The sequence below is a fragment of the Haliotis rubra genome, unplaced genomic scaffold (assembly GCF_003918875.1).
Source record: "Haliotis rubra isolate DU_JTF1 unplaced genomic scaffold, ASM391887v1 Scf611, whole genome shotgun sequence".
Taxonomy (NCBI): Eukaryota; Metazoa; Mollusca; class Gastropoda; order Lepetellida; family Haliotidae; genus Haliotis; species Haliotis rubra.
In genome coordinates, this window is record NW_025767315.1 from 307,999 (window position 1) to 329,955 (window position 21,957).

The 21,957-nt window shown below is 40.1% G+C and overlaps 1 protein-coding gene across 2 annotated transcripts in view; it reads right to left on the reverse strand.

Moving 5' to 3' along the window:
• Positions 1–21,957, reverse strand: part of LOC124255895 (serine/threonine-protein kinase SIK1-like) — a 52,779-nt gene that overhangs the window by 17,545 nt on the left and 13,277 nt on the right. For both annotated transcript variants that reach the window (XM_046689842.1, XM_046689841.1), the window contains exons 3-4: positions 21,348–21,411; positions 4,237–4,352 (exon numbers count right to left, since the gene is read on the reverse strand). In XM_046689842.1, coding sequence (XP_046545798.1) covers positions 4,237–4,352; positions 21,348–21,411 — 180 coding nt within the window. The remainder of the gene's footprint in view (positions 1–4,236; positions 4,353–21,347; positions 21,412–21,957) is intronic.

The following is a 21,957-nucleotide window of genomic DNA, read 5'->3' on the forward strand; positions in this document are numbered from 1 at the left end:
TGAACTTGTCACATGGGGAACAATGTGTGTATCATACAGGTAGACAATGAACTTGTCACATGGGGAACTTGTATCATACAGGTAGACAATGAACTTGTCACATGGGGAACAATGTGTGTATTATACAGGTAGACAATGAACTTGTCACATGGGGAACAATGTGTATCATACAGGTAGACAATGAACTTGTCACATGGGGGAACAATGTGTATTATACAGGTAGACAATGAACTTGTCACATGGGGAACAATGTGTGTAGCATACAGGTAGACAATGAACTTGTCACATACGGGGGAACAATGTGTGTATCATACAAGTAGACAATGAACTTGTCACATGGGGAACAATGTGTGTATCATACAGGTAGACAATGAACTTGTCACATGGGGAACAATGTGTGTATCATACAGGTAGACAATGAACTTGTCACACAGGGGAACAATGTGTGTATCATACAGGTAGACAATGAACTTGTCACATGGGGAACAATGTGTGCATCATACAGGTAGACAATGAACTTGTCACATGGGGGAACAATGTGTGTATCATACAGGTAGACAATGAACTTGTCACATGGGGAACAATGTGTGTATCATACAGGTAGACAATGAACTTGTCACATGGGGAACAATGTGTGTATCATACAGGTAGACAATGAACTTGTCACATGGGGAACAATGTGTGTATCATACAGGTAGACAATGAACTTGTCACATGGGGAACAATGTGTGTATCATACAGGTAGACAATGAACTTGTCACATGGGGGAACAATGTGTGTATCATACAGGTAGACAATGAACTTGTCACATTGGGGGAACAATGTGTGCATCATACAGGTAGACAATGAACATGTCACATGGGGGAACAATGTGTGTACATACAGGTAGACAATAAGAATATCCCACAATGAGGTGGCTATTGATGTTCCTTCCACAACATAACGTGAGAAAGCACAGGTACCTTGTGCTGCAAATTATCAGGTTTCAATCTCAATCTTCACAGGGTGCCATAAATTCTCTATAATTACAGCATTAACTGGCCTCCAACACGGTAGCCTCCCTACCTGTTTATTAGCAGTAGGAGCTAGCCACACGTTACACCTACACTCATCAGTCCTGGATGTAGGTCAAGGAACATTTTGCTCATTATTTGGAAAAATGAAATTTTGGGAGTATACAATGTGTCTACAGATCTGCCCTATGCCAAGACTGCATCTTCAACAGCTGCGTCCAGATTGTGTTTAGGTTGGTTGGGTTGTTGTTTAACGCCGCACTCAGCAATATTCCAGCTATATGGCAGTGATCTGCAGATAACTGAGTCTGGACCAGACAATCCAGTGATCAATAGCATACACATTGATCTACGAAATTGGGATACGATGACATATGTCAACCAAGTCAACGAGTGATCACCCGATCCCGTTAGTCGCCTCTTACAACGAGCATGGGTTACTGAAGATCAAATCTAACCCTGGATCTTTACGGGTGATTGTGTTAAGAAGTAAGAGAAAGTAATATACAATTATTAGAACTCAGTTATTCGTCCATTGTGGGTATGCAAGAGACTTGGGTACCTTCAGGTTGGGAGAGGGCAGAGTTTGGACTTGAGATGGGTAGGTGACGATCTTTGTAGTAGGGGTGACTATTGAGGGGGAACCACTATTGCGATAGCGATAGCGATACTCTATTGCAACATACTGTTGTGATAGCGGTAGTCTATTGCGACCCACTATTGCAATAGTTTTTTTCTCCTTCCCAAATGAATGTATAGTTTATATGAAATAAGAACAAGTTGAAATAATTTCAGTCTCTTTTAATGAGTGACAAGAAACTTGCAACCCAGATGAAGTAAACAGTTAAAACATAAACTCAGTGAAGCTGCAAGTCTGCACCCAAACATCCTGTATTTTGCACTGCGCATTTATCAACGGAAGTCAATTACTAAACTATCGATAGTCACCCATACTATCGATGCATCGATAGTTTTTCGTTTTTTCTACCATCGGTTAATTGCTATTGGGGACTCAACAATTGCAATCCACAGATAGTTCGATAGTTTGATGCATTGTTACAGCCCTACTTTGTCATCGATAATCTCCAGGTATACGTTCCGATAAATCTCCACTATACCCTGGATGCATCCACGGTTCGAGTTGATGATTTTATTACCTCCATTTGCTGGCTCCGCTATTCTCACAATAGCCAATCAGCCGCCGTTACAACCGAGCTTGCTAATGTCAACAAAGATAGCGGTCGCAGCCGCAAAAGTTTGTTCGTAGTGCAACTCAGATTTGGGGCGGGGAACATACAGACAAATTGACAGGTCTGAAACCTTAAAAAAATATATGCAAGAACTCCTTCTACCTCCTTCAGAGTACCTCTGCAACAATATATTATTGTGTTACCATGGTTAGATAATTTAAAAAGTGAAAGTGAGTTGTGATTGGTACGCTCTTTCTACTTCCCAGCGTCGACATCTGATTGGATAAAAAGCCAACCAAGGGAGGTAATAAAATCATCGGCTCGAGCCGTAGATGCATCCAGGATATAGAGGAGATTTATCAGAACGTATACCCTGGAGATTATCGAGGATGTACTTTATAGGATTGACAGGAATGTGGTTGGAATACCAGGTTTGAGAATGTTAGGGTGGAGGGCAGATTTTGGAGTAGTGGTTGGTCGGTGGCTACCTGGGGTAGGAATGTCTCCGAATCCAACCTTTGATATTCACTGTGACTTTCAGAAACAAAATCTTGCCGGTTATCTTCTACAGATATCTGAACTTTTGACCTCTTAACCTGAAATAACATCATTCGTTCCCAACCTTCACGTGACAGCGCCTTGTTCTCTCTGTTCACAAGCACATTATGGGTAATCACCTGTTACATGAGCCTCTAATAACCCCACCACAGCACCTGACAGAACAAGCATAGCCCACGTGTGAGGGGCAATCACTGCGAGACTGTGGGCACAATGAGACACAATGAGACAGCTTGCATGTGTGTCTGCACTTTGCCATGGTGGAGGTAAACAGACATGGTCAACTTAAACTTGCTGCTCTTGACAACACCTGGATACTGTTTTTGCTGTGTGAGTGAGTGAGTGAGTGAGTGGGTGAGTGAGTGAGTGAGTGGGTGGGTGGGTGGGTTTTGAGTGAGTGAGTGAGTGAGTGTATCATTACCATTTTTCCAACAGCTAAATGTCTTTTATCATTTCATGATAGAGATACTAATTATCTTCATTATGTCTTTGCATACCCTTTCATTATACCGAATGAAGTTAACTGACAATCTTTCACCAATCATGCATCATCATCATCATCCATTACCCTCAACACTCAAATGGACATCCTATACAATGAATCTTCCTATTATGACAGTACTCCACAGTCAACTCACCTTGAGGTCTCTGTGTACAATCCTCCTATTATGACAGTACTCCACAGTCAACTCACCTTGAGGTCTCCGTGTACAATCCACCTATTATGACAGTACTCCACAGTCAACTCACCTTGAGGTCTCCGTGTACAATCCTATTACAACAGTACTCCACAGTCAACTCACCTTGAGGTCTCCGTGTACAATCCTCCTATTACAACAGTACTCCACAGTCAACTCACCTTGAGGTCTCTGTGTACAATCCTCCTATTACAACAGTACTCCACAGTCAACTCACCTTGAGGTCTCTGTGTACAATCCTCCTATTACAACAGTACTCCACAGTCAACTCACCTTGAGGTCTCTGTGTACAATCCTCCTATTACAACAGTACTCCAAAGTCAACTCACCTTGAGGTCTCTGTGTACAATCAACCTATTACAACAGTACTCCACAGTCAACTCACCTTGAGGTCTCTGTGTACAATCAACCTATTACAACAGTACTCCACATTCAACTCACCTTGCGGTCTCTGTGTACAATCCACCTATTACAACAGTACTCCACAGTCAACTCACCTTGAGGTCTCCGTGTACAATCCACCTATTATGACAGTACTCCACAGTCAACTCACCTTGAGGTCTCTGTGTACAATCCTCCTATTATGACAGTACTCCACAGTCAACTCACCTTGAGGTCTCTGTGTACAATCCTCCTATTATGACAGTACTCCACAGTCAACTCACCTTGAGGTCTCCATGTACAATCCTCCTATTATGACAGTACTCCACAGTCAACTCACCTTGAGGTCTCTGTGTACAATCCTCCTGTTATGACAGTACTCCACAGTCAACTCACCTTGAGGTCTCTGTGTACAATCCTCCTATTATGACAGTACTCCACAGCTGAGATAATTTGCCAAAATTTGGTTCGTGCTTCAGGCTCCGCCATTCTACCATGTTGGGCGATGTAATCTGGAAAACACAACAGAATCTTCAGGGTCCAAGAAACAGACATCACTAGAGGTATCGTAGAGCTAAAAAATCCACAACTGTTGAGAAAGTGGGTAGGACCCCACTGCCCCTCTGTTGAGAAAGTAGGCCCCACTGCCCCTCTGTTGAGAAAGTGTAGGCTACCCCACCACCGCCCCTCTGTTGAGAAAGTGAGTAGGCTACCCCACGCGTAGGCTACCCTTGTTGAGAAAGTGAGTAGGCTACCCCCCGCCACTCTGTTGAGAAAGTGAGTAGGCTACCCCACCGCCCCTCTGTTGAGAAAGTGAGTAGGCTACCCCACCGCCCCTTTGTTGAGAAAGTGGGTAGGCTACCCCACCGCCCCTCTGTTGAGAAAGTGAGTAGGCTACCCCAACGACCCTCTGTTGAGAAAGTAAGTAGGCTACCCCACCGTACCCTGTTGAGAAAGTGATTCGGCTACCCCACAGCCCCTCAGTTGAGAGGGTGAGTAGGCTACCCCACCCCGCCTCTCTTTGAGAAAGTGAGTAGGCTACCCCCCACCCTCTGTTGAGAAAGTAAATAGGTTACCCCCACGGCCCTCTGTTGAGAAAGTGGGTAGGCTACCCCACCGCCCCTCTGTTGAGAAAGATAACCACAACAGATAAAGAAAATCCCATGGAATTTCCATACCACTAAGACATCAGTTGACACTGTGCTTTTTACATATAACATAGAATGTAGACAACTTTATGGCATAGTGAGTGAGTGAGTGAGTGAGTATGGCTTTATGCCATTTCTAGAATTATTCCAGCAATATCACGGCGAGGGACACCAGAAATGGGCATCACACATTGAACCCGTGTAGAGAATAGAACCCGGATCTTTGGCATGGAGAGCGAACACTTTAACCACTAGTCTACCTCTTCGTCCATGACATAGAGACAACAAAATGGGCTACAAGCAAAACTACAGAACATAAACTCTGCCAAAAAAGAAACACAAAATAGAAAAACTGGAATTATCTCTATAGAGTTTTGCCGATATTCATAGACAATGGATACCAAATATGAATTCCCTATGTCTGCATAACTCAAGAGTGATCTAGGCAGGTGGAATAAAGCATGTCCAAAAAATACTGAAAAAGTGGGGGAACGCAAAAACATGGAGTATCATTGAAACATGAAATTGTTGGTCTATGAAAAAGATGTGTTTTCACAGTCTGTCATCACAACTGTACAGTAAGTGAAAACATGCCATGACCGACAGAAGTTCATCACAACAATGTCATCGACTGACTACAGACATGACACTCAGCTTCGGTCCTAGCCGAGCCTTTCACAAAGCAATTACAAGACTATGGAGGGGCGGTGGAGTTGCCTAATGGTTAAGGCATTGGCTCATCATGCTGAAGACTTGGGTTTGACTCCCCACATGGACTCTTGCTAAAGGTGGTGTAAAACCAAACTCACTACAAGACTATGGACTGACTGACTGAGTTTGGTTTTACGCTGATTTTAGCAATATTCCAGCAACATCACGGCGGGGGACACCAGAAATGGGCTTCACACATTGTGCCCATGTGGGGATTCGAACCCGGGTCTTCGGTGTGACGAGCCAACGCTTTAGCCATTAGGCTACCCCACCACCCCACAAGACTATGGAACCATTATCAGGCTCAGGGGTCTACAAGTGACCTATCCAGATCAGTGGGCTACGTGTCTCACCTGTTATGGAACAGAAACGACAACATGGAACATAGATCATCAAAAATATTGATAACACCATGGAATATTGATAACACCATAGAATATAGACAACACCTTGGAACATTGATAACACCATAGAATATAGACAACACCTTGGAGCATTGATAACACCATAGAATATATAGACAACACCTTGGAACATAACACCATAGAACATAAGATAACACCATAGAATATAGACAACACCTTGGAACATTGATAACACCATAGAATATAGACAACACCTTGGAGCATTGATAACACCATAGAATATAGACAACACCTTGGAACATTGATAACACCATAGAATATAGACAACACCTTGGAGCATTGATAACACCATAGAATATAGACAACACCTTGGAACATTGATAACACCATAGAATATAGACAACACCTTGGAGCATTGATAACACCATAGAATATAGACAACACCTTGGAGCATTGATAACACCATAGAATATAGACAACACCTTGGAGCATTGATAACACCATAGAATATAGACAACACCTTGGGCAACATTGATAACACCATAGAATATAGACAACACCTTGGAGCATAACACCATAGTGAGCAGATAACACCATAGAATATAGACAACACCTTGGAGCATTGATAACACCATAGAATATAGACAACACCTTGGAGCATTGATAACACCATAGAATATAGACAACACCTTGGAGCATTGATAACACCATAGAATATAGACAACACCTTGGAGCATTGATAACACCATAGAATATAGACAACACCTTGGAGCATTGATAACACCATAGAATATAGACAACACCTTGGAGCATTGATAACACCATAGAATATAGACAACACCTTGGAGCATTGATAACACCATAGAATATAGACAACACCTTGGAGCATTGATAACACCATAGAATATAGACAACACCTTGGAGCATTGATAACACCATAGAATATAGACAACACCTTGGAGCATTGATAACACCATAGAATATAGACAACACCTTGGAACATTGATAACAGTGAGTTTAGTTTTACGCCGATTTTAGCAATATTCCAGCAATATCACGGTGGGGACACCAGAAATGGGCTTCACACATTGTGCCCATGTGGGAAATCGAATCCGGGTCTTCAGCGTGACGAGCCAACGCTTTAACCTCTAGACTACCCCACTGCCCCACATTGATAACACCTGTGATTTGTAGATCATCTGAGAATATAGATAACACTAGAGAATTGTAGATCATCAGAGAATATAGATAACACTAGAGAATTCTAGATCATCAGAGAATATAGATAACACTAGAGAATTCTAGATCATCAGAGAATATAGATAACACTACAGAATTCTAGATCATCAGAGAATATAGATAACACTAGAGAATTCTAGATCATCACAGAATATAGATAACACTAGAGAATTCTAGATCATCACAGAATATAGATAACACTAGTGAATATTGGTAGCACCACAGAACAAGTGAAGCATTAGTTTTATGTTAAATTCCATCAGGTGCCATGCAGCAGGTTGAAGTGACTCTTGGAGTGCACCATTCCTGGTAGTGTGGCACTGAGAATAACAACAGAAGAATGTGGTCCAGCCAGCATTGATCCCTGCATTACAGCCTACCTTCGTCATACTCGCAGCAGGAGTCAGCAATTGATCACAAATCTCATCCTTAATATGTCTTTAGAATTTTCCACATTGGCCCAAGATGCTTGTTTCTTGTTGCTATGACAACAGACAAGTACCGCCCAGGTGCTGACGCAAGTTTGTGATGTTGTAAGCCTGTCTGTTGTACAGGAGAGGGGTTTGTTTGCATAGACTTTTACTGGGGAGGATGTGTCCAGCCCCATAACACAGCAGGAGGTGAGGAAGAGTGTGGGGGGAGGAGAGAGAGAAGAGAGAGAGAGAGAGAGAGAGAGAGAGAGAGAGAGAGAGAGAGAGAGAGAGAGAGGAGAGAGAGAGAGTGTGGGTGTGCATGCGCACACAAGTGAGGAGAATATCTCTAGGTATTGACAAGTGTGAACACAGGTGGTGGGATGTGCACCTCAACACCTCTAGGTATTGACAAGTGAGGTGTCTGAACACAGGTGTCTGACCACAGGTGGTGGGATGTGCTCTTTAACCCCTCTAGGTATAATCCACCATGGATGAAGAGCTAACATACATTAAGGGAAAGGTATCAAATTAATCTCATCACACACCTACAACCCTGCCCTTCTTTCAACCTCCCCTTCCTATTCCGCCTCCCTCCTCCACAATCCAGCCATCACATTCCCAGCCCATCTGTGCACCTTTCCCGACAGGATTACATCACATTGTTCTGTGGGTCACTCACATCCAGGGTTCCTGGACTCTCCCCAAATATCAAGGTCTCCCACAATCAGCAGGAGGCGGCATGTACATCTATGTGTGCCATGGCCAGTTAACTCTTCAAATGTCAGTCGGCAAACCATACTGGAACAATACACGTACACCTGAAGTTGGCACTCGTAGGGCTGATGTCTCATCAACACACCTGTACATGAACAGGATCCTGAGAGAGGCTACATCACCCACAGTACACCTGAGTACACCTGAAGTACACCTGAAGTCTCATCAACACACCTATATATGATCAGGATCCTGAGAGAGACTACATCACCCACAGTACACCTGGAGTACACCTGAAGTACACCTGAAGTCTCATCAACACACCTATATATGATCAGGATCCTGAGAGAGACTACATCACCACATCACCCACAGTACACCTGAAGTACACCTGAAGTACACCTGAAGTCTCATCAACACACCTATATATGATCAGGATCCTGAGAGATCACTACATCACCTGAGTACACTGAAGTACACCTGAAGTGATCAGGATCCTGAGAGAGACTACATCACCCACAGTACACCTGAAGTACACCTGAAGTACACCTGAAGTCTCATCAACACACCTATATATGATCAGGATCCTGAGAGAGACTACATCACCCACAGTACACCTGGAGTACACCTGAAGTACACCTGAAGTCTCATCAACACACCTATATATGATCAGGATCCTGAGAGAGACTACATCACCCACTGAGAGAGACTACATCACCCACAGTAGGACTGAGAGAGACTACATCACCCACAGTACACCTGGAGTACACCTGAAGTACACCTGAAGTCTCATCAACACACCTATATATGATCAGGATCCTGAGAGAGACTACATCACCCACAGTACACCTGGAGTACACCTGAAGTACACCTGAAGTCTCATCAACACACCTATATATGATCAGGATCCTGAGAGAGACTACATCACCCACAGTACACCTGAAGTACACCTGAAGTACACCTGAAGTCTCATCAACACACGTGACTATGAACAGGATGCTGTGCTCCCCACCAACCGCCCGCCCCTAAGGCTGACTATTATAATGATAATCAAATGAATTGTCAATGGGAAGTAACATTGCCATTGAAACTGTGACAAAAATACTATTTTGTGTCAACTATTGTTAAGAAACACAGTTCAAATTTAGACACAGAATACACACAATTAAGTATTTATTCATGGCTTTATTGAAAATATGTTCAGAAACCCATTTTTCTCATGCATATATGTGTCACCACTTACTAGTGACATAAAACATGTTGATTTCATGACTTAAATATTTCACTTTTCATTTTCTTTTGTATTTTCATTTTCTCCAATATTTATCGATAATTGATGGATATTTAGGTAACGATTCTGATATATATCAATTACCAGCTCTAGTGATGACACTGTTCATGAAAGGTTGATCAGAAAATCAATTACGTTACAGATGCTATTCATATACTCATTAGTGGTGGTCCGATTAATTGAAATAATCGAAGATTGGTCGCAATGACAAAACGACCAAGCAATCGATCATGTTTTCTCATAATCGAACACAATCAATTTTGGAACACTTGTTTGCAATAACAATATTTTTCACAAGTATGTTTTTTTCTGTTAGATTTCATTAGCACTACAAGCTCTTCCAATTCATGATTGAATTTATTTTAAAGACTCCATGAAATTCATGTTCCTAACATGCTAGTCATCCTTTAAAGATGTGAAATTTGCAAATGCATTTTGTGCAATTTGCAAAGAAAACGAAAGAACTACATGTTTTTTTCTTTATCTTTTGTGCATTAACAAACATAACCAGGAAAATTTGATAAATGCGCTAACCAATTATTTTCGATGATTGATCTGTTGTAATGAACCAATCATCAATTATGAGATTTAAACCAATTCCCAACACTAGTACTCATATGAAAAGTGGGAACATACAGTTTCGGTTTCTTGATCACAAATAACTTTACTTTTTTATTTCAGAAAATAAGCATCAACTAATTTGCTACTGCGTAAAAAACACAATTTCAAAATAGTTTTCAGTGTCCTCATAAGATCCAGTGAAGGACCCCCTAACGGAAGATAATCTATATTTACACAGCATATGTGTAACAGATTGCACAAAAAGCTGAACGAGTCATCAGCTTTGTCCTGACTACGGCAGGAGATACGTCACAACAATGAAGTGTTTATGTAGCTGGGATGTAGCCATTGTCATAGTGGCCGGTGTTGTCAGTGCAGTAGGAGTTGACGTCATCAACAGCTCTATCAATACGGAGCAGATAAATAGATGACGTTCAAGCTGGAAATCTCACTAGCTACAATGGCAAATATGTACTGAGGGGCCGTATCAAAGAATCAATCTATTTTTTTTGTTTATGATAATGTTGTGTGTGATGAATTACTCTGTCGCACAAAGGATTTTTGTGACACTTTGATGAGTTATTACAACACACTATGCAAATATGCCCATGGGAGACATATCCAAATATTACTGTCACCTTTTAAGGCTGCCAACAGTAAACTATATTGCCTGTATAAATGTTCTTGATGGGAATGTTTGAGGAACAGAACAGCAGGGGTGGAAATAACTTTAAATTTGCTAGTGTACTCCGGTACAGTGGCACATGTAAAATCACTTGCCCTGATAATTTTTCCACCATACCGGCCGTTTTCTTGTTGATGTTTTAAATAAACAACATAAGTAGCATTGGAAAGTCAACTGGACACCGGTACAGTGTAATATACAAATTTGCTTGCCCGACAGAAACACTGGACTCGGACGTCGGGCAATGGGTTATTTCCACCCCTAAACAGTGTCATACAGCATTATTTTTGTACTATTAGATTATATCATATTGTTTACATATCAGCCTATCTGAATAATAATAAGGGGTGAAACGGTACACTCTTACCACAGTTTTACCACAGTACTGTACGTATTGCGGTACAAGGCCTTCGGTTCAGTCCGTTTTAGTTTGGTTATGAGCATTGTGCGAAATAGTGTCCAAATTTAGCTAGCCAGTTGGGCTAACTATGCCCGAAAGTTACTAGCCCACAAAAATAATTCACTAGCCCGACATTTGAATGTGGAAACGATGCAAAAGATTACAAAAATATAGATGAGAATAAGATAGTGTCGGCATGACACAGGTTTCATCATTAAGCTGCAAATATGATGACCATTTTTATCAGGCCATAATCTTGCATGATTTAAATGTGTTTTATAACTTAACAAGTCGATAAGAGTGATATATTTAAAATATGACCCCATGAAAATTCACTAGCCAGTCGGGCCAGTGACTATGGAGATTTACTGTCCCGACTGGATTTTCACTAGCCACAGGCTAGCGGGCCAGTGGCTATTTCGCACACTGGTTATGAGGTATGATCATAATGCAGAAAATTAACAACAAAAGCTAAACCTTACATTGATTAATAACATGGAAAAAAAATAACTATAATCTTTGCTATTTTGAATGAACAAAACTGTCATTTTAAGACAAGATCGAAGAACTAAAGTATCACTGGAACCAAGGAACTCACAGCAGTGTGGCAAATTAGTAAGCTGCCAAGTATGATTAAAAAACAAACACACAAATCACATTTTGTTGAATATGACTCTGTTGATGACATCAGTGATAAATATATTAAACAAATTAACACAACACAGCTGTCATAAGACAGTTACAGTTGTGTGACTGATTTTTGTCATTGTTCTAAATCATTGTCTAGCAAAGAAATGCATAGATTGTGAACAAATGATTCGATTTCTAGACATTTTAGAAAAGGTTTCAAAAGGTTAATAAAATGACGGTACGAAAATCGAAAATACTGAATTTTTGGATTGCAATATTATACCGCGGTATACTGTTTCACCCTAGTTTATAATTCACAAAGAACATATTTATCAAAGATCTCCCCTTTTACAATACATTACGATCACCATAAATCATTAAGAAATGCCATTAATTCATATCATAGTGTTCTTAAATCCACTTTTTTGTCACACTGAAACCATAAAAAATGTCAAACTTAGTTTCCACGCATTATGGCCAATGAAATTAACGAGGTCTTACTCTTGACAATGTCAGCTTTTCATATCCTATAATTTTGTCTTTCAGTTTGGACACTTATAATTTTTTCAACAGTCAGCAAAATAAACTAGTACACTTTTACATAATTAAGCGTCGTTTCGTGGTTGGCTACAAACTAGACTTCACTAGACCATACAGGATTTTACTAGAGGTGGGCTTTGGACAAGTGTAACATATCTTGACACAGGGCTATCCTCTATCTATAACCATATGGTTATTTGACTTCACTAAAACCATACAGGATTTTACTAGAGGTGAGCTTTGGACAAGTGTAACATATCTTGACGCAGGGCTATCCTCTATCTATAAAGGTTATTTGACTTCACTAGACTATACAGGATTTTACTAGAGGTGAGCTTTGGACAAGTGTAACATATCTTGACACAGGGCTATCCTCTATCTATAACCATATGGTTATCTCACTTCACTAGACCATACAGGATTTTACTAGAGGTGAGCTTTGGACAAGTGTAACATATCTTGACACAGGGCTATCCTCTATCTATAACCATATGGTTATCTCACTTCACTAGACCATACAGGATTTTACTAGAGGTGGGCTTTGGACAAGTGTAACATATCTTGACACAGAGCTATCCTCTATATATAACCATAAGGTTATTTGACTTCACTAAACCATACAGGATTTTACTAGAGGTGAGCTTTGGACAAGTGTAACATATCTTGACACAGAGCTATCCTCTATATATAACCATAAGGTTATTTGACTTCACTAAACCATACAGGATTTTACTAGAGGTGGGCTTTGGACAAGTGTAACATATCTTGACACAGAGCTATCCTCTATATATAACCATAAGGTTATTTGACTTCACTAAACCATACAGGATTTTACTAGAGGTGAGCTTTGGACAAGTGTAACATATCTTGACACAGAGCTATCCTCTATATATAACCATAAGGTTATTTGACTTCACTAAACCATACAGGATTTTACTAGAGGTGGGCTTTGGACAAGTGTAACATATCTTGACACAGAGCTATCCTCTATATATAACCATATGGTTATTTGACTTCACTAAACCATACAGGATTTTACTAGAGGTGAGCTTTGGACAAGTGTAAGATATCTTGACACAGAGCTATCCTCTATATATAACCATATGGTTATTTGACTTCACTAGACCATACAGGATTTTACTAGAGGTGGGCTTTGGACAAGTGTAACATATCTTGACACAGGGCTATCCTCTATCTTTAAAGGTTATTTGACTTCACTAGACTATACAGGATTTTACTAGAGGTGAGCTTTGGACAAGTGTAATATATCTTGACACAGGGCTATCCTCTATCTATAACCATATGGTTATCTCACTTCACTAAACAATACAGGATTTTACTAGAGGTGAGCTTTGGACAAGTGTAACATATCTTGACACAGGGCTATCCTCTATCTATAAAGGTTATTTGACTTCACTAGACCATACAGGATTTTACTAGAGGTGAGCTTTGGACAAGTGTAACATATCTTGACACAGGGCTATCCTCTATCTATAACCATATGGTTATCTCACTCTCACTAGACCATACAGGATTTTACTAGAGGTGAGCTTTGGACAAGTGTAACATATCTTGACAAAGGGCTATCCTCTATATATAACCATAAGGTTATTTGACTTCACTAGACCATACAGGATTTTACTATAGGTGAGCTTTTGGACAAGTGTAACATATCTTGACAAAGGGCTATCCTCTATATATAACCATAAGGTTATTTGACTTCACTAGACCATTACAGGATTTTACTATAGGTGAGCTTTGGACAAGTGTAACATATCTTGACAAAGGGCTATCCTCTATATATAACCATAAGGTTATTTGACTTCACTAGACCATACAGGATTTTTACTAGAGGTGAGCTTTGGACAAGTGTAACATATCTTGACACACAGGCAATATCTCTCTATCTATAACCATATGGTTATCTCACTTCACTAGACCATACAGGATTTTACTAGAGGTGAGCTTTGGACAAGTGTAACATATCTTGACACAGGGCTATCCTCTATCTATAAAGGTTATTTGACTTCACTAGACCATACAGGATTTTACTAGAGGTGAGCTTTGGACAAGTGTAACATATCTTGACACAGGGCTATCCTCTATCTATAACCATATGGTTATCTCACTTCACTAGACCATACAGGATTTTACTAGAGGTGAGCTTTGGACAAGTGTAACATATCTTGACAAAGGGCTATCCTCTATATATAACCATAAGGTTATTTGACTTCACTAGACCATACAGGATTTTACTATAGGTGAGCTTTGGACAAGTGTAACATATCTTGACAAAGGGCTATCCTCTATATATAACCATAAGGTTATTTGACTTCACTAGACCATACAGGAGTTTACTAGAGGTGAGCTTTGGACAAGTGTAACATATCTTGACACAGGGCTATCCTCTATATATAACCATATGGTTATCTCACTTCACTAGACCATACAGGATTTTACTAGAGGTGAGCTTTGGACAAGTGTAATATATCTTGACACAGGGCTATCCTCTATATATAACCATATGGTTATTTGACTTCACTAAAACCATACAGGATTTTACTAGAGGTGAGCTTTGGACAAGTGTAACATATCTTGACACAGGGCTATCCTCTATCTATAAAGGTTATTTGACTTCACTAGACCATACAGGATTTTACTATAGGTGAGCTTTGGACAAGTGTAACATATCTTGACAAAGGGCTATCCTCTATATATAACCATAAGGTTATTTGACTTCACTAGACCATACAGGATTTTACTAGAGGTGAGCTTTGGACAAGTGTAACATATCTTGACACAGGGCTATCCTCTATATATAACCATATGGTTATCTCACTTCACTAGACCATACAGGATTTTACTAGAGGTGAGCTTTGGACAAGTGTAACATATCTTGACAAAGGGCTATCCTCTATCTATGGCCATATGGTTATTTGACTTCACTAAAGCCATACAGGATTTTACTAGAGGTGGGCTTTGGACAAGTGTAACATATCTTGACACAGGGCTATCCTCTATCTATAAAGGTTATCTCACTTCACTAGACCATACAGGATTTTACTAGAGGTGAGCTTTGGACAAGTGTAACATATCTTGACACAGGGCTATCCTCTATCTATGGCCATAAGGTTATTTGACTTCACTAGACCATACAGGATTTTACTAGAGGTGAGCTTTGGACAAGTGTAACATATCTTGACAAAGGGCTATCCTCTATCTATGGCCATATGGTTATTTGACTTCACTAGACTATACAGGATTTTACTAGAGGTGGGCTTTGGACAAGTGTAACATATCTTGACACAGGGCTATCCTCTATCTATAACCATAAGGTTATTTGACTTCACTAGACCATACAGGATTTTACTAGAGGTGAGCTTTGGACAAGTGTAACATATCTTGACACAGGGCTATCCTCTATCTATGGCCATAAGGTTATTTGACTTCACTAGACCATACAGGATTTTACTAGAGGTGGGCTTTGGACAAGTGTAACATATCTTGACACAGGGCTATCCTCTATCTATAGCCATAAGGTTATTTGACTTCACTAGACCATACAGGATTTTACTAGAGGTGAGCTTTGGACAAGTGTAACATATCTTGACACAGGGCTATCCTCTATATATAACCATATGGTTATCTCACTTCACTAGACCATACAGGATTTTACTAGAGGTGAGCTTTGGACAAGTGTAACATATCTTGACACAGGGCTATCCTCTACAACATGAAACAGTACCAACAGTCAACACACAACCAGGAAGACCGGACGTGAACATCGGACACAAGATTAACCAAAACGAAAAACGAACACATTTGATACATCCAGACCTAACAGAGGACAGGCACCAGGGGCAAGGTCAGTCTCTTGGCCAAATATGGCTTCACAGGAGACGAAACAGACCTGGCTCTAAGGTAAACTGGGTCAAATGAACACAGGTACATCTGTACTGGGAGATTATTGATTTTGCTGGTATATTAAAAAACTTTTCTTTCCAAAACCACTGACGTCAGTGAAATCTGATGTTTTCGCCAATTCCTGTCTTGGGAAGGTTTCCACACGGCAAATTCTATTTAATAACCAGGACATGCATTATTCATCATGAAAATAGTGAATTAAAAATGTTATGGATATTTTAATTTTAACTTACAGGATATGTCCATGGCATTTACAAATCTGTAACCACCGCAACAGGTAATTATGCCACATGAGGAACTTGAGTAGGCAAAGTCAGTGTGTACAGGTTACCATGGAAACAAATTTGATAAGTTGCTGCAACAACAGTGTACAAAATTCAACATGTCAAGGGTCATAATTTTAAACTACTTAGTGCGACCCAATGCATATAAAATCGTAGAAAACTTCAACGACACCTGCATCCTAATTATAAACACTGAAGCAGACGTACACAAATACAAGTCAGACGGCTGATAGACCACTCATTATGAAGTCTGTAGAAACCATTTAATGGTCTTGATGATAATAGAATCCCTACCTATCAGCTCTGATTCTTGAAACGAACCACGGATGAGCGAGTGAGTGAGTGGGGGTTTTACGACGCTTTTAGCACTATTCCAGCAATATCACGGCGGGAGACACTAGAAATGGGCTTCACACATTGTACCCAGATGGGGAATAGAACCCAGGCCTTCAGCGTGACAAGCAAATGCTTTAACCACTACGCTACCCCACGGCCCCGGTCAAACTGAAGACGCTGGCAGAATCTGGTTCACTCTTATGTAATATGACATCAAATATATCAACAACCGTAAATAACTTGTTCACTCCTTGGCTCGTGTATGATATTCAACCTTCTATACACTGGTACAGTATACATCAAAAGATACTCGTGGTTTTCTGTCTGTGTACAGTGAGTGAGTGAGTTTAGCTTTACGCCGCTTTTAGCAATATTCCAGCAATATCATCGGCGGGGGAACACCAGAAATTGGCTTCACACATTGTACCCATGTAGGGAATCCATCCGGGTCTTCAGCGTGTGGAGTGAACGCTTTCACCACTAGGCTACCCCACCGGCCCTGTCTGTCTGAGTGCAGAGTACAGTGAAACTGATATGCAAAACATATCATCTTTGGATATAAAAAAAAGAAATGATGTACTAAACCTTATTATCATCGCAACAAAATACTATATATATGCAAAGAGATGTTCCAATTCGCATCCACAGATTGCTGGATTAAAACATTATCTACACAACTTGTCTGAAATTGACAAATGTGCTGCCTTTTCGCAATGCAACTATGGTAAATTCTTCACCTTTTGGTCATCTTGCCATAACCTCTTCACATAAATTGCAACAACAAATGTATTCTTATCGCCTACGGATTATCTACCACCCATGTCCTTGTTTTATAATATTTACATGTACCACAAATGCATAAATTATGTACCCATTTTAAAGAAATAAAGTGATAAAAAAAAAAAATACTGATATGACACATCCAGGTTACTGTACTCTATCAGCCTGTGTTAGATCTTACCTTTTCAAGCCCTATGGGAAATTCAAATCATAATAATTAAGACTAAGCGAATTTGAATATAACTCCATGCATAATATCATGGGGATTTTCTTCAAAACTGTTTCATACACCAAGAATATTGCTAAAATTGAGATATTATATTTGTCAGTTTTCACAATCTCCTCCAGTCCCTCCAACGAACTGTCGGCTGACAAAATGTTTTGACAGAGGAAAGGAATCATTGTTCTGTGATCCTTCTTGCTCATTCACAAAGATTGACTTTATGCGTGATGACTTCGCCTCAGGATCTTCTGGCAGATTTAGGTTGTAAAATGTGACATCAGCATTCATCAGGGTCGGCTAACGCTGACAGCCTGTCAATCACTAGTGTGACCTCCCTTGTCCCACACAACTGTCACTTGCCCGGAAGTACAGAGTAGCACTCTCAGTCATGGATCACTGGACAAAGGGTTTGCTGAGGCAGAGAGCCTATCATTAGCAGGTGTGACCTCCCCTGTCCCAGGCACACACAACTATCACTTGCCGGAAGTATACAGAAGTACCTGTGGTCATGGTTCACTTGACAATGGGTGAGGTCAAGGGTGACGGAATGAGCTCTCGTGTTAAGCAATATGCTGGCAACATTCTCATAACATATCAGCAGTGTATTGACAACATTCTGAAACATTCCAGAAGTATCCCATCATAATCCAGTAGTATACTTGGAACATTCTAGCAATATACCAGCAATATTCCAGCAAAATACTGGGAACATTCCAGCAATATATTAAGAACATTCCAGCAATATACTGGGAACATTCCAGCAATATGCCAGCAATATTCCAGCAAAATACTGGGAACATTCCAGCAATATATTAAGAACATTCCAGCAATATACTAGCAGAATTCCAGCAGTATTCAAGTAATATACTAGCAACATCACAGAACATCAGCAACATTCCAGAAGTATACCAGCAACATTCCAGAAGTATAACAACATTCCAGTATCATAACAGCAACATTCCAGCAGTATACTAGCAACATTCCAGCAGTATAACAGCAATATTCCAGTGGTATAAAAGCAACATTCCAGCAGTATACTAGCAACATTCCAGCAGTATACCACAACATTATAGCAGTATAACAGCAATATTCCAGTGGTATAAAAGTAACATTCCAGCAGTAATAACAGCAACATTCCAGCAGTATAACAGCAACATTCCAGCAGTATAACAGCAACATTCCAGCAGTATAACAGCAACATTATAGCAGTATACCACAACATTCCAGCAGTGCAACATTCCAGTAGTGCAACATTCCAGCAACATTATAGCAGTATAACAGCAACATTCCAGCAGTATAACAGCAACATTCCAGTAGTGTAACATTCCAGCAGTGTAACAGCAACATTCCAGCAGTGCAACATTCCAGCAGTATACAAGCAACATTCCAGCAGTGTAACAGCAACATTCCAGCAGTATAACAGCAACATTCCAGCAGTATAACAGCAACATTCCAGCAGTATACAACATGCCAGTAGTGTAACAGCAACATTCCAGCAGTGCAACATTCCAGTAGTGTAACAGCAACATTCCAGTAGTGTAACAGCAACATTCCAGCAGTATAACAGCAACAGTCCAGCAGTATAACACAACATTCCAGCAGTGCAACATTCCAGCAACATTCCAGCAGTATAACTGCAACATTCCAGCAACATTCCAGCAGTATAACAGCAACATTCCAGCAGTATACAACAGCAACATTCCAGCAGTATGTAACAGCAGCATTCCAGCAGTGTAACATTCCAGCAGTGTAACAGCAACATTCCAGCAGTGTAACAGCAACATTCCAGTAGTGCAACATTCCAGCAGTGTAACAGCAACATTCCAGCAGTGCAACATTCCAGCAGTGTAACAGCAACATTCCAGCAGTGTAACAGCAACATTCCAGCAGTGTAACAGCAACATTCCAGCAGTATAACAGGAACATTAACAGCAACGTTCCAGAAGTATAACAGGAACATTCCAGCAGTATAACAGGAACATTCCAGCAGTATAACAGGAACATTCCAGAAGTATAACAGGAACATTCCAGAGGAATAACAGCAACATTCCAGCAGTGTAACAGCAATAACATATAACTTGCAAATATTCTCTAAGTATGTGAGCAATATTCATCACATACTTTTAAAGTGGTTGAAATCTAGTAAGTCTGGAATCTTGTCCCATGTGTACATCTAAAACTGACAAAGGTCAGTCAACATGCTGTTAAAGGCTTTCTTTGATTTTATAAAAGAGTCAAACAGCTGACCAGTCACCAGCAGCTGTAGCTCAGACAGCTTAACACATATGAACAAATTAGAACCGGAGCTCACCTGTTCTCATTGAGTGAGTGAGTGAGTTTAGTGGCAAATAAATTGTATTGCATTTTCAAAATCAGTGAAACATATTCTCAGAAGCTTAAAACTGCTAAAAAAATGGTTAATTATGTTTAAGTTGAGTGTGCAATGGGTGACACGGAAACTTGTAAAAGCGTCATTGACCAATGAAATTTCAGTATTTTACATGAAGGTAAGATAACGAGTTACGATTAACCCTGGTCTTCAGATCAGTGTGCACTCTACCTAGTGTTGGGAACTGGTTGCTTTTTGTTTTATTTAGAAACTGTGCAAGTTGCATTTGCAAATTTGACATCCAATGTAAGATGATTCAGCTTTCTACTTGATGACTAAGTGATGACCAATATGACATGAACATATCACGAGTTTTCTAAGAATTAAACAATTTTTAAGGCACTGACACCATCTGATATGTTCCATCCTCAAGTGTTTCAAACACTAAAACAGTAGTTCCAAAATTGTTTGTGCTCAATTGTGAGAAAATGATTGATTGCTTGGTAGTATGGTCACTACGACCAATCTTCAATTATTTCAATTAATCGGGAATCACTAACTCAACCTAAAATCTCAGCTCCATGGGAAACATACAAAGCAGTCGTCTCACGAAGGCAGCAAGATACCAGATAAACAACTATGCACATAATACCAAACAGAAGTATTTGTGATTGTGTAATTATTGATACAGTCATTATTATTAACAAAGATGGATAGATAATGTTTACATGCATGTTTTCCCCCCGCCATAATTAAATTGGTTTTAGCAATATGATATCATCCTATCGGACTCACAGAGCAAATGATTTGCCTCTAACCTCAATTGCCATGGATATTGGCACAATGTATTGCTCAGTAAGAGCCTGCTAAAATCATGAATAATCTTTGGTGAATGATGTGAGAGTTTTACTACGAATTTGTTAGCTGTACTCACCGAAAATCTCCCCGTTGGGCGCATATTCCGACACCAAATAGAGCATGTTCTTAGTCTCCATCACCTGAAAATAGTCCCAGCACAATAAATCCGCTGGTCAGTCTAAGGAATGAATTGTTCACCAATACAAAATGTAATAATTGCAACAAAACCAAATTTTGCACAGTCACATAAAATCGACAGACCAACTCTGATGATTTGTCTCATAATTTTGGACACCCTGAATAAAAGAGTTGTTTAACAAACGATCATTTTTGTAGAACAGCCACGTAATCAACAAGCGTGTAGTGAAATTTCAATTTCAATCGCACACGTGTATCTCGCACACCTGGCTGTTCTACCATATGCATCAGACAGCTGCATCATACACTTTTATCACACAGTTGTATCACTGTCGTATCACACTATCGTATCACGCTGTCGTATCACGCTGTCGTATCACGCTGTCATATCACAGTTGTATCACAGTTGTATCACGAAGTTGTATCACAGTCGTATCACGCAGTTGTATCAGTCATATCACACAGTTGTATCACACAGTTGTATCACAGTCGTATCACACTGTCGTATCACACTATCGTATCACATTGTCGTATCACGCAGTTGTATC